The following is a 14,017-nucleotide window of genomic DNA, read 5'->3' on the forward strand; positions in this document are numbered from 1 at the left end:
GAGGCGGCAAATGTGCCACCCAGCCGGATGAGGCGGCCAACGCATGCGTTGTGGTAGTGCTTCTCTCTTGCCTACCCCAGGTCTCTCTCTCTCTCTCTCTCTCTCTCCAGAGATTATCACTGAATAACGTTCTCTTATTATGTACCGTCATGCGGGTATTCTTCATTTACCGAAGTGGCAGATGATTATCAATTTCTAAAACGATGTGAATTAAAACCATCTCTCTCTCTCTCTCTCTATCTTCCAGAGATTATCACTTGATAAGGTTCTCTTATTATGTTCTGTCACGCGGGTATTCTTTATTTACCGACATAATAGGTGACCACCAATTTCTAAAATGATGTGAATTGAAACCCAAATATTTTGAAAATGATTTACAGTACGGGCAACTAACATAATAAATAGATATTGCGGGAAATTGAGAATAGCTAGAGTTGCCTACCATTTACATAATTTAGCTACGGGATTCTACGGAAACCGCAGAACCATTATCATGTCTACTGGCGGTTGCCTACATAATATTTGCTTCACGCATAAAACTATGTTTGCCACTGTTATCTTGAAGTCCTCGCCGGAGAATAAAATACAAATTGAACTTTGTTATTATTATTATTATTATTATTATTATTATTATTATTATTATTATTATTATTACGCAAGTGAAAAGTGGACTCGTGTAACGTTAGGGTGTCCTTACTCAGGGGTTGTGTAAGTTGCACTGCCTAAAGGTATAATTCCTGTGCACTGTGGTCCTGTTAACTATAAATCTACACTAGGCTTCTTCAATACTTACGCGGTGATATAATTTCTGTCTCATTTCTCCTCAGTGGCGTTCTTGAGGAGGGGGCGCTGTTTGAAATCGCCCCCCTGTCCCCAATGTGAGGGGGGGGCCAAAATGCGAAATTTAACCATTGTTGCTATGACAGGACAAACTAAATTTCTGAAATTTGCATTTACAAGTGCCTTTAAAATAATCCTACAATTGCTCATATTCTAAAAATTTCCCCCCCCAAGCGCCCCCATTGCTTTGGCTCACTTCGCTCGCCTCCCATCCCATAAGAGGGGCCCCAAATGGGACTGTGCCCCCCGGGCCCAAAAATGTCTAGGAACGCCCCTGTTTCTCCTCATACTTTTTCATATATTCCAATAGTCACAGACAGCCACAAGGGAAAGGGAAGGTTTTAGAATATTAGATATTTATTTTTAATTTGAAATTAGGTATTTCTTTTTTTTCCATATATCATTATTGACTCCAACACTTTGTGACACAAAATGGTCTCTGCAAAATTAATTCACTTATGTCTTTCCTGTTCTTTATCTTTCACAAATCTCCACTCACCACAAGCACCCCTTCTCATAGTTCTCATCCAAGTAGATTTGGGTCTATTGACCCTTCTGGTACCCACAGGAGCCCAGCTGACTCTCCAACATACTATTCTCCCTCGGTTGGTGGCAAAGGACATGTCCAAACCATCTCCACCTCTATTTCACTATTATCTCTCATCTACATATGGAACTTCTACACTGAATTGAACTGAATATAGACTTTAGGCCAAAGGCCAAGCACTGGGACCTGTGAGGTCATTCACAGCTGAAGCGGAAATTGACAGTAAGAGGTTTGAAAAGTGGAACAGGAGGAAGACCTCGCTGTTGCACTATGAGTCAATTGTTAGGAGAGGCTGGAAAGTAAGATGGAAGAAAGAGAATACGAAAGGAGGAACAGTAAAAGGAACGAAAGAGGTTGCAGCTACGGGCCGAAGGCACGCTGCAAAGAGCCTTAAGTACCGCCTACAGGCACCGCATGAGGTGCACTGATGGCACTAGCCTCCTACGGGATGGAAGTTCTACAGTTTCTCTTAAGGTGTCATTTCTCACTGTATTCCGCCATCTGAATCTTATTCTACTTGTTTTTTTTTTAAGTTTTACTATATATAATAATTCTTTTTGGAAGTAACTGATATACTTTAAAACTGTTATATTATCCGATAGAAAAGCATGTAGGAAGGCAGGAGATCTTATCTGTTCTTCTGTCTACGTGTGTGTGTGTGTGTGTGTGTGTGTGTGTGTGTGTGTGTGTGTGTGTGTGTGTGAGAGAGAGAGAGAGAGAGAGAGAGAGAGAGAGAGAGAGAGAGAGAGAGAGAGAGAGAGAGAGAGAGAGAGAGAGGTTATTAATAATAATTTGAGAAAATGCTCTCAGGAATATGTATTATGAAACTCAGAGGGCTGAAGCTGATGGTAATATTATAATTAATTCCCTCACCATCATAAACCAATATTCCCCAAATAATTTTATGAATTAACGCTTGGATAATACCCACTTACACCCAAACACATGTACACGCACACACACACACACACGCACACACAAACCGAAATCAATACAAGAGCTAGGGGCCACAGTCCCATGAATAAAATGGGTTCGGGCCGGCGTGTTATCTCCCCCTAACAAAACGTGCATTAAAAGCTTAAATTCCCCGAAGAAATACAGGTTTGCACAATGCCACGACCCCTGGACATTTTAAGGACCAGAAGGGAGGAGATAAGGTGCCCATATAGAAATGGGCCGACAGAGAATTGCCGTTATCGCTAGGGCTGGAAAGATAGAAATGGACTTCCTTTTGGAGTCGATCACGTTAAGGATGCAATGAGGAACTCTCTCTCTCTCTCTCTCTCTCTCTCTCTCTCTCTCTCTCTCTCTCTATCAGCTCCCTAAATCGTTCCCTTCTCTTTTCTAGTTCCTAGATAAGGACGTCAGTAACTTGTGGTTTCGTATCCCAAGAAAATCTATAAAAAGGAACTAGTCCATTGGCTGAGGGGGGGGGGGTCCCCGTGTGGATGAAAGAGCCACGAAGTCTCTCTTCATTTCCATAAACTAGATTATGAGGGGTATCAAAAAAGTCTGGGTAGAATTTTGGTAACCTGGTAATAACCGAGGAAATGACCCCTGAAGTAACTCCTTTTGCCACTCTAATGCTACCAAAATTTAGGGGTAGGGCAAATATAAATCCCAATAACTTAGGAAGTATCAATCACAGAACAACAAAATACATCTTAAAATGTTTGTATTTACATCCTTTATACATATCAATTATCATGGGAAAAATTGGTATCCAAATGAGGTCACCAGAGGTCAAAAGGTCACATAAATCTATTGAAAATCAATATTTCACAATAGTGCAGAAAGTACCCGTCAAAATCACAGATACGCTGATTTTCTGATTTATTCCAGATGAATCGTTTAGAAAACTTGTTACTGACCATTTTGGTATGCAATATTAACTCCTTTTATGTCTAAGTGAGCCACAAAATGTAAAGCAATATTGCCAGAAATTCAAAAGCAGGCTTTTGCCATTCACTTAATGTTTGAAAGTGTAATGTCATGCTTGTATGCTCTTATTAGGAAACTTCAGGTGAATCTGGGGTCCGTAGTGCACGAACACATGCTATGTCACGGACACCTCCTACTCCTTAACGTGACATTTACAGCCAAAAATGTGTTATATGTATGTATATCGAACATCAAGGTACACATGAAAAGTTTCGGATTTCGGAAATGGAACCAGCCAAAAAATTCTTGGCAGCAATTGTATTTCTACAGGATGATGTTTATGTCCGTACTTGTGACTTGCAGGATGAGCATTCCGTGTTTGGAGCGGACTTGTATTACCACGTTTCGTGTATAAAGAAATACCCACGGAAATATGATGATGCTAAAGCCAACCCTGTGGAGAATCAGCCAATGAAGGCCATGAAAAGAGCATGGTTATCTGTGATGCCAGAGATAGAGACAGGACTTAACCAGGGTGATGGTTATGAACTCAGTACTGTTAGAGACCACATGAATCGTGAACTAGGTTCAGACACTTGTGTAGGTAATAGAGAGGTTTAAGTCCAGCTTGCAAATCACTTTTGTTCAAAAATTTCTTTCTCTAAACCAAAGCAGATCAACAAGTCTCAGATGCTTTTCAGTAGCAGTATAACAGCAGAAAATTTGGCAGAAATTATCCGCAGCACAGATCCTATTCAACAGTGTGCAGAAATGATCAGGCAGTGCCTATTGGAATTAGATTTTGACTTACAGGATAGGTTTTGTGATGCTCAGCATTTAGAAACAGCAACTGTTAATATGGTAATACCAGAGACGCTTCTCAAGTTTTTTTGCCGCACTTTTCAATTTTGATGTGAACTCATTTGCAAATGCTTCAATAAATGTAATGAAAGATGATGCTGATGTTGTAGATGATGAGAGTGACTGTGGGGTATCTGGAGCGAAATACAGACAGGTGCAGGGTTTGACTCAAATTTTGTATTCTATCCTGCATTGTGGTAGAAAACGAACGCCTATGCATATGAAGAATAGCCAAGCAATTTATGGTGCATTTAAGAGTACCACTTTGATAACAAGTTTCAGCCAGTAATATGTTCTCTGTAATAGTTATGTTGAGCTGTTGCGCCACCACACTGACATGGCTACATTTATAGTTCAGCCAAGTAGTGATGGGGTTCCCTTCCCTAGTCATTTTGGCAGTTCACAAGTTGCTTTTGACAATTTTGATTATGATGAAGCAACCTTGTCAGGCATTGGTGGAAGCCATGATGCATTGAGTGTGCTCTTCCAAGATGATGATGGTTCAAGAATGGGTAAACCCAAGATTTCAGAGACAAGAACAAAACATGGCCAGAAGACATTTAAATGTGAGCTGAAGTGCCAAGAGCTGCGGACATTCCACAAACCAGCAAAAAGAGCGGGCTTGCCCATGGACTACAATGTTGAGGCGCATACAGTGAATCAAGGCCTTTTAGATGATGCTAGGACAAAAGACACAGCATGGTCTCTTGCTCGGTTGGATTTGTCCCCATCGCAATCCTCAGTCAATATTCGACCCACAGCACAGACAATGCCATCCTGGAGGGAAACGAATGCTGTCCTCTCTGAGAGAGATATCCCAAAGAAGCGAGTAGGGTTTCTCCCAGTACTTCCATACCCAGTGACACAGTACAATACAGTGTACACAGCTTTGAAGAATTTCCAGGGAACACTCCAGCACCTAGATCAGCTGAAACTTTGGGTGACTTGTGACTAAGGTGTGTACCACATCGCACTGGAAATACAACTGATCCGTCCAGAATTTCAGGATCTTGCCGTATGCATGGGATCATTTCACATGGCAAAGGTTGCCCTCGGCTGCATTGGAAAGTATCTAAAGGGAAGTGGGGCAGAAAACATTTTTGTTGAGAGTGGGGTCTTTGGCACTGCAAGTGGAAAACCTGATTTGAAGTGACTGTGAAGGCAATTTAGATCTACATCTCCAGGCAATACAGGCCCTGCTTCCTGTCTTTGCAGCATTTGATGCAACCAACTACCTGAGATGGTGTTCGCTGCATTTGGATGACATGAGCAAGCTACCTGACACTGCACCTCATGTCTATGAAACATTCCAGGTGGGTAAATTTGTGGTGAAGCGGAGCGATGGAAAATTCAATGCAGTAGGAGCTGATATGGCGTTAGAACAAACTATCAACAGATCCCAAAATAGTGCCTCAGGTATCATTGGCAACACCCAAAAAAGGAAATGTGTGGCAATGTGGGCGCTCATCTACCATGAAATCCTTCCATTGACAACTTACACAGAGAGTCAAGTGGTGTGACCAAAAGTCTGTCTGAGGAGAGCACAATCAGTAAAACTGAAATTGCTGGTGGGGAATAGAAAGTTCAAGCAATACTTACAACAACTACGAGCAATGAGAACCCATTTGAGCCAACTCCGATCCAAGTGAAACTTCACACCTTGACCCAAGAAGCAATGTCCGATATCAGAAGCCAGTTGCTTTCTGTCATGGAAATTGGGACCAAAGCTTATGAAGCACTTAGAACAGAGAGATCTATTAGCAAGATAGTGAGATTCTCCTCAACTATCCATAGAACCAACCTGAAGACATTTCTCAGCATCCACATGCCAGGAAAGTAAGTCAGAGGAAAGTCCTTAGGAAAACAGAAAGAAGAAGGCCATATAAAGAGATCGACTGAGGTTGCTAGGGTCCGAGGAAAGGCAATGGAAGACCTATTACAGTGTGATGTATCTCCATCTTCCTCTTTGTTTGACAAGGCAGAGCTGATGACCGAACCATTGAAAAGTGCCCTAGTGCAAGAATCAGAGTTAAGACTCACCAAGGATGATGCACGAACATACATATAACACATTTTTGGCTGTAAATGTCACGCTGAGGAGTAGGAGGTGTCCGTGACATAGCATGTGTTTGTGCACTACGGACCCCAGATTCACCTGAAGTTTCCTAATAAGAGGATAAAAGCATGACATTACACTTTCAAACATTAAGTGAACGGCAAAAGCCTGCTTTTGAATTTCTGGCAATATTTTTTTACTTTTTGTGGCTCACTTAGACATAAAAGGAGTTAATATTGCATACCAAATGGTCAGTAACAAGTTTTCTAAAGGATTCATCTGGAATAAATCAGAAAATCATTGTATATGTGATTTTGACGGGTACTTTCTGCACTATTGTGTGATTTACATTAGATTTTTGTGACATTTTGACCTTTGGTGACCTCATTTGGATACCAATTTTCCCTATGATGATTGATATAAGATGTATTTCGTTGTTCTGTGATTAATACTTCCCAAGTTATAGGGATTTATATTTAGCCTACCCCTAAATTTTGGTACCATGAGAGCGGCAAAAGGCGTTATTTCAAGGGTCATTTCCTCGGTTATTACCAGGTTACCAAAAGTCTATCCAGACTTTTTTGATACCCTCATAGTCTAGTTTATGGAACTGAAGAGAAACTTCGTGGCTCTTTCATGCACACGGGAACCCCCTCAGCCAATGGACTAAACGTGTTAAGCGAAGGTCTCAGTCAGTCTTATATGTGATTTTTCCGTTTTATCTCATTGAGAATTCTGGTGATGTATCGGATTATGAGAAGAAAAGAAGAGGATTAATCACTCTATCTCTCACACAGTCTATAAATATACACACACATACCTACAGTATATACACAGTGTGATGTTATGTATTTACGTGTGGGGATGCAACAGCCTCGTAGCAAGAGAGAGAGAGAGAGAGAGAGAGAGAGAGAGAGAGAGAGAGAGAGAGAGAGAGACACGTCTTGTTCTTCTTGCCAGCAAGATCTACACCTGAAACGTATGCCATAAACTTCAGGCCCATCAAACAAAACGTAATTGAATTGGATGATCTCTTACATGAATTATCAATTAGAAAATTTTTGAGATTCACCTTATTTGATTTCGACCCTTAATATTTAATTTTTTTAGTTTATCGTTAATATTTAATATTTTTATATCTTTGTCGTTAATATTTACTATTTTTTTATTTTTATCGTTAACATTTAAGTAAGCATTAGAGAAAGTTTCTAGAACAGCATAGACAATTTCTTGTTTCTTTACTTTCTAAAAGAAACCATTACCCCCGTAGGGAGGATGGTGCAGTCAGTGCACCTCATGCGGTGCACCGTAGGCATTACTTAAGGTTTTTTGCAGCGTGCCTTCGGCCTCTAGCTGCAACCCTTTCGTTCCTTTTACTGTACCTCCTTTAATATTCTCTTCCCTCCACCTTACTTTCCACCCTATCCTGACATTTGATTCATAGTGCAACTGCTTTGAGGTTTTCCTCCTGTTACACCTTTCAATCCTTTTACTGTCAGTCTCCGTTTCAGCGCTGAATGACCTCATAGGCCACAGTGTTTGGCCTTTGGTCTAAATTCTAAGTTCAATTCAATTCAAAAGACACCAAGACGAAATTCCTTCTTTAGCTTCCAATATTCCGAGCCCTGGAACTCTATATTCAATTCCGTGTTCCCGGGCCATTCAGCTTTAATCTCTTTGTTTTACTCTGCTCTCCGAGAGCCAGAGAAGCTCTCGCAGTGCATGAGATGATACCTGTGCTTTCTCCTAAAGGGGCCGTGTCATGTCACTGGTTCTGTCATGAAATTTGGAAAAGTCGCCACCTTACGTTTGAGGTCTAGAACAGACCTGGACCAGTTTTCCCCCAAAAATTGTAACTGAAAGTTATTATTTAGTTCTTTTTTTTTTCTTTCGTTACGGAATCTTTATGGATTTTAGTACTGGAGTTCTTATTCCTGAACAGAAATAATTTTTCGGTCTCTCTCTCTCTCTCTCTCTCTCTCTCTCTCTCTCTCTCTCTCTCTCTCTCTCTCTCTCTCTCTCTATATATATATATATATATATATATATATATAAGATACATATACATACACACACATATACTGTATATATATATATATGTGTGTGTGTGTGTGTAAAAAAGAAAGTCCCATTGAAATATTTGTCAGACTTAATTGATCTATTTCCCTAGTTTCCTTTTAACAAGAAACTGCACGGTACATGAACCACAGATTGACGATAAATTTATTTTTGCGTATTACTCCCCTTCTTGTCTTAACATTGTATTGTGAGTTTTACTTGAAGATTTTGAAATATTGTACTACTTCACTACCTACAGAATTCATTTACTATTTTTTCTTTTATTTTGAAGTACTAAGCAATGAAGTACATACACCCTAATTTCCTAAGTCTGGACATCATGTAAAATTGGTATCCATTGAAAATCTACTAATAAGCATTCTTAACATCATTTATTTCAAGCAGATATCTTCCCAATAACAGTAATATAATACAATCTAATTTCATTAGCATACCAGCAACTACACATATACGTAATGCTGAGGATGCTTTAAAAATAACACTCATTATTATTATGAGTACCGCAAATGAGATGCATTATATCACCCTACTCCATTGAGTAGAATTAAAGAAAAATTAGGCTTACAACCAAAACTCGAAAGTGTTTTCGTGTTCAATAACAATAGCAGTCTTAATTGATAAGTCTGAATGCATAGAAACGTTGCACCATGAAATAATGGTAAATATCAAAATAAGACTCTCTAATTTCATTCGGTGTACCACAACATTTCTCTGATAAAAGGCTGGTTGTTGATTGTGCTGTGACTGATGATACCATATGACGCGCCAAATCGTAAAAAAGTACCGTAACACATCAGTTTTACGATGAAACTTCAAAATGAAGGCGTTTTATTATCATATTTCTACGTCAACAATTAATATAGTACTTTTATACGCAAAATACTTGTGAATATGCGTCAGTGTTTATTCAGTCTTGGCAACTCCTTCCCCCACCCACTTCCCTCATCCGAAACATCTGTCGCACAGCCATATGACAGTGAAGATGGCGGGACTAAGAACGAGGCGAAAGCTCCCTCTGACGATAGGATGTCTTGTGTGTTTGTTCTTGATAATGAAAAGAGGCAACCAGACCAGGAATTACGAACTCTTCATCCCTCATCGAGACCCCAAGGTTGTATGGGACGTTGTGGCAGACTTCAGCAATATGCCAAAGTTGAATACAAGAATGTGAGTACACCCCTTCCCACAATTGTTCATTTACAATCTTCTGTGATCAAGTGTCGTCGATTTTTTTCACGTATTTAGAACTAAATGGTGCTGTGATGTATTATTTGCGAGTTTCGTAACCTTCTCTCAAGAACTAAGCCTAACGAGAAACGCAACAGGTTTTACGAGATAAAGTTTCGAATGTCAAAGCCAAGGTTGGTAACCGAATGCGTACGTATCCTTCTTGGGCTAGACCTTGAGAACCATACACAGGAACTTGAGATATAGTATGATGAAAATCCTATCGAAGAGGAAACCAAACAACAAAGAAATATTGCTACAGATCCTGAGAGGATTTTCGTAAATAATCGTGTCAGTTAGCACCTGAATAAAGGCCAGGGACCTGTTGATATTCCCGCGCAGGTATTTCGAAACGCCGCGAGCATGACTATTGTATGCAAATCACATTTCGTTTTGTAATCCCGCGAAATGCCAATCTTAACGAAGGCAGACCCGCCACCTAATAGACTTCCTGCGTAAATCCATCATTTATGACCTAGATGTGTCTGTTCGTGCGCGAATCAACGCGACGAAGGGAATGGAATAGGATTCTCTCCTAGGTTAGGATACAAACAGATGTTTCTTCAGTACTAGTGCACCGGGAGGGACCTCGTCTAGGATCTTTGGCTACCAGCGCTGACAGCGGTCGGTTTACGGGAGATGCTGTACGATAAAATGTAACCTTCTAACTTTTTCTTTTTCTTCTCTAGCCCGAACACAAACAACACACACACACACACACACACACACACACACACACACACACACACACACACACACAAAGATACGTATTACGAAAAGTACAAACTTGAAATGACGGCGAACTTTCAACATTCATAACGTACTTTCTAGGTAGCGCGAATCGTTACAGGAAATGATGTACTTTCATTAAATGGCTAAAATATGCAACACACGATCACACACTATCTACATGTTTGATAGACTAGAAACATTCACGAGGCAATTAAGAGAAACAACACTTTCACAACTGCGGGGCAGACTAGAAACACTTTCTTGGGCCACTAAAAGTTAAGACACTCGTCAACTATAATTAACTGGGTACTTTCATTCAGTAGTCCGAAAAGACTTAAGACTTTCTTGAGTAAGTTATCCATGCTAGTGATTTCTTAAGAGGTAAAAGAGGAAAGAAACTTGATTCGAGTACTTGATGAAATCAAGAAACTCTCAGGTGGCAAATGAGAGAGACGGAGAACTTGCTGACAGTAAACATAACATACTACATAATATTATCTGTAGTAAGCGTTTAAATATACAAACGAATTCCATTCAGTAATTAATTACGGAGGATTTCAATAGGAACCTAAGACAGACATGAGAGAAGGACTGTCCCGTTTTTAAGTTTTCTGTAAAAGAAAACTATTGACATGGCATTGTCTGTCCGTCCGCACTTTTTCCGTCCGGCCGCAGATCTTAAAAACTACTGAGGCTAGAGGGCTGCAAACAAGTATGTTGATCATTCACCCTTCAATCATCAAACATACCAAATTGCAGCCCTCTAGGCTAAGTAGTTTTTATTTTATTTAAGGTTAAAGTCAGCCATGATCGTGCGTCTGGCAACAATATAGGACAGGTCACCATGGGGCCGTGGCTGAAAGTTTCATGAGCAACGGCTCATACAGCATTACACGCTGTCCAGAAACTCGATTGTGCCAAAGAAACTTCGGCGCATTTTTTACTTGTTTGTTGTAGCTTCTGATATCTGTAAGCCATTTGACAGTCTAATATAAAGCCTTGTTAGCTAAATTATTTGCTTGTGGATTGTTCCTCCACAAGTCATTTCTAGCTCCTTGTCAAAACCTTTTTATATCTGTTGTAGTCCACGGCGCAACTTCTGCTCTTTTCCCAAGCTTTAAAGGTGTCCCTCCCTCAGGGCTCTGTTCTTTCACCTACGATCTTCTCCCGCTTTGTTGAAGAACTTCCCTTAGACAATTCTTGTATTTTTATCGATCTATTTATTAACTTGTAAATTTACTTGTTTCTTTTCTAATAACTGAGCTTTTCTTTGTGTATTTCCCTTTACAGTAGCTTCTGTTCTTTTAAATGAACACCATATTCTTTGGAAGCTTTAATTTCAAGTCAATGGCCGCTGTGGGCTTGCTCTATGAATCGACTTCATCTTTTGTATAATAATAATAATAATAATAATAATAATAATAATAATAATAATAATAATAATAATAATAATAATAATAATAATAGCTAAACAAACAGATGGAATAAGAGCTAAAGAAGAACAATTAAAGAAAAGACAGTGCAACAGCATACTCTTAACTAAAGAACTCAAACGCAAGACTGGAAAAAGCCCAAGTTTGTGAACATTGGTCATACGGTCGCCACCTTTACGTGAGGCTACTGAATGCGTCAACTGTGGTGACCCAGGAGCCGTAAATAGCAAATAAGAGCACAGGTACTCCAACAAATTACGCAGAGCATCTCTGAATGGGGTGGGGGCGAAGGGGGCGGTGTTTGAGGACTTGGGCGTCTCCACCCCCACTCCCCGTGAAACACATTGAAAGTTTCCACCTTTGTTTTTTCGTGTCAACAGATGGCGCTCATTTAATTTTTCCACTGGACTGCTTGAGCCTTTAACAAAGAGAGAGAGAGAGAGAGAGAGAGAGAGAGAGAGAGAGAGAGAGAGAGAGAGAGAGAGAGAGAGAGAGGAGTTAATCTCACGAAGGGAAAAAAGCCTTTCATAACCTCGACAAATCTCGTCACTCAGATCTAGACGCTCGTAAGATTTTTCATTTAATTTTTTTAATCAGGAGATCCAGCGATCTTTCATCACGCAGGAAAAAAAACTGGAATGGTTTCGAGATATGAAATTGAAAAAAATGGCGAAGAAGGAACACCACATTACCATACACCGTTCAAAATACCTAATGAAGATCGCACTATTTAGATGAACATTATTCAGTACCTTGCAATGTCAAAAAGGTCCATCTTATTAATTATCAACCTTACTAGTGTACCTGACTTGTCAAAGATGATGGCAAAATTGAAAGTAATTCCGTAATTCCATCGTACTTAAAATTATATCAAAGTACAATGTGCTCTGCATTTTCTTACTATTCAGAAAATGCACCCGATTCATATCGAACAAGCTCACAGGGGCCACTGACCTGAAATTCAAGCTTCCGAAAAATACGGTGTTCATTTGAAAGAAACAACAGCAGGTAACAGGAAATACAGAAAGAAGAGGTCAGTTATTAGAAAAGAAAAAAATAAATTAACAAATTAATAAATAAACAGATAAAAATGTCAATAAATTATAAAATACAAGGAGCATTGCTTTAGAGTATAGTAATGTACTGCATCTTCGAACTTGAACTTTTGAAGTTCCAGTCGCAAGGGATCTTCAGGGAGGCTGTTTCACAGTCCAACGGCATGAGGAAAAAAAAATTTTGCCATGGTTAAATACAGTCTTACACAGCGGGATTGTTATTCTTGTAAGATCAGGACCAAAGTTAATCACGATGAAATAGTCTTAGATAGGCCTCCATATCGGGCACAAGGACACTCAGACAATGCTTCCAAGATGTCTATGTTGAACCTCCAGGTCCGGGGACTGATGTTTCATTGCGCTGTTCCTTTTGACTGTTTTCCCTTTCACAACAGAACAGTCTGTGAACAATTGGTGGACGTAAATAGTAGTAATTTTAAAATTATTATTATTAGTAGTATCGCTATTATGAAATAGTTATAGTGGTAATTATTACGATAATAGTAATAGCGATAATAACTATATCAGTAGCACAGTTACCCATTGGCACTTTTTTGTTGTCGGAATAATAATAATAATAATAATAATAATAATAATAATAATAATAATAATAATAATAATAATAATAATAATAATATAATAATGACCTACAGATACCCCAACAGAAGAATGAATACATCAATATGAAATAATAATAATAATAATAATAATAATAATAATAATAATAATAATAAGATGAGGGATTCGTGTAAGAAAAAAAAGATTGTTAGAAGTAGCTGCCTTTGCATGTTTGACTGGAGAATCTTGTCGAGGTAAAAGCAGGGAGTTGAATAAGAATTGGAACAGAAAAAAAGTGAGAGAATGAATTTCTTGGGAGAAAGAAAACGAGAGCTTTAGAAAGGACGTCACCATAGCAGATGTGAATTCGAGGAGAAAGGTTACTGAGATATGTAGTCTGATAACGTGAGATGCAAAAGAGACGGCATCTGATTAGAGCAGATGGGATATTATTGGACTGTACATGGCGGTTATGGTGGAATGGAATGGAATGGAATATAGAGTTTAGGCCAAAGGCCAAGCACTGGGACCTATGAGGTCAATCAGCGTTGAAAAGGAAATTGAGAGTAGGTAGATTTTAAAGGTGTAACGGGAGGAAAACCTCGCAGTTGCACTTTGAAATAATTGTTAGGAGAGGGTAGATAGCAAGATGTGAGAAAGAGAATATGAAAGGAGGTGCAGTAAAAGGAATGAAAGGGGTTGCAACTCGGGGCCGAAGGGACGCTGCAAAGAACTTTTTAGTAATGCC

General features: G+C 39.3%; 1 protein-coding gene across 1 annotated transcript in view; it reads left to right on the forward strand.

Annotated features, from left to right (window-relative positions):
• Window positions 1–9,208: 9,208 nt before the first annotated feature.
• The window catches only part of LOC136829150 (uncharacterized), a 33,397-nt gene continuing 28,588 nt past the window's right edge, over window positions 9,209–14,017 (forward strand). Inside the window, exon 1 of the mRNA XM_067087475.1 lies at window positions 9,209–9,431. Coding sequence (XP_066943576.1) covers window positions 9,235–9,431 — 197 coding nt within the window. The 5' untranslated portion in view covers window positions 9,209–9,234. The remainder of the gene's footprint in view (window positions 9,432–14,017) is intronic.

Source organism: Macrobrachium rosenbergii, chromosome 44 (assembly GCF_040412425.1).
Source record: "Macrobrachium rosenbergii isolate ZJJX-2024 chromosome 44, ASM4041242v1, whole genome shotgun sequence".
Classification (NCBI taxonomy): Eukaryota; Metazoa; Arthropoda; class Malacostraca; order Decapoda; family Palaemonidae; genus Macrobrachium; species Macrobrachium rosenbergii.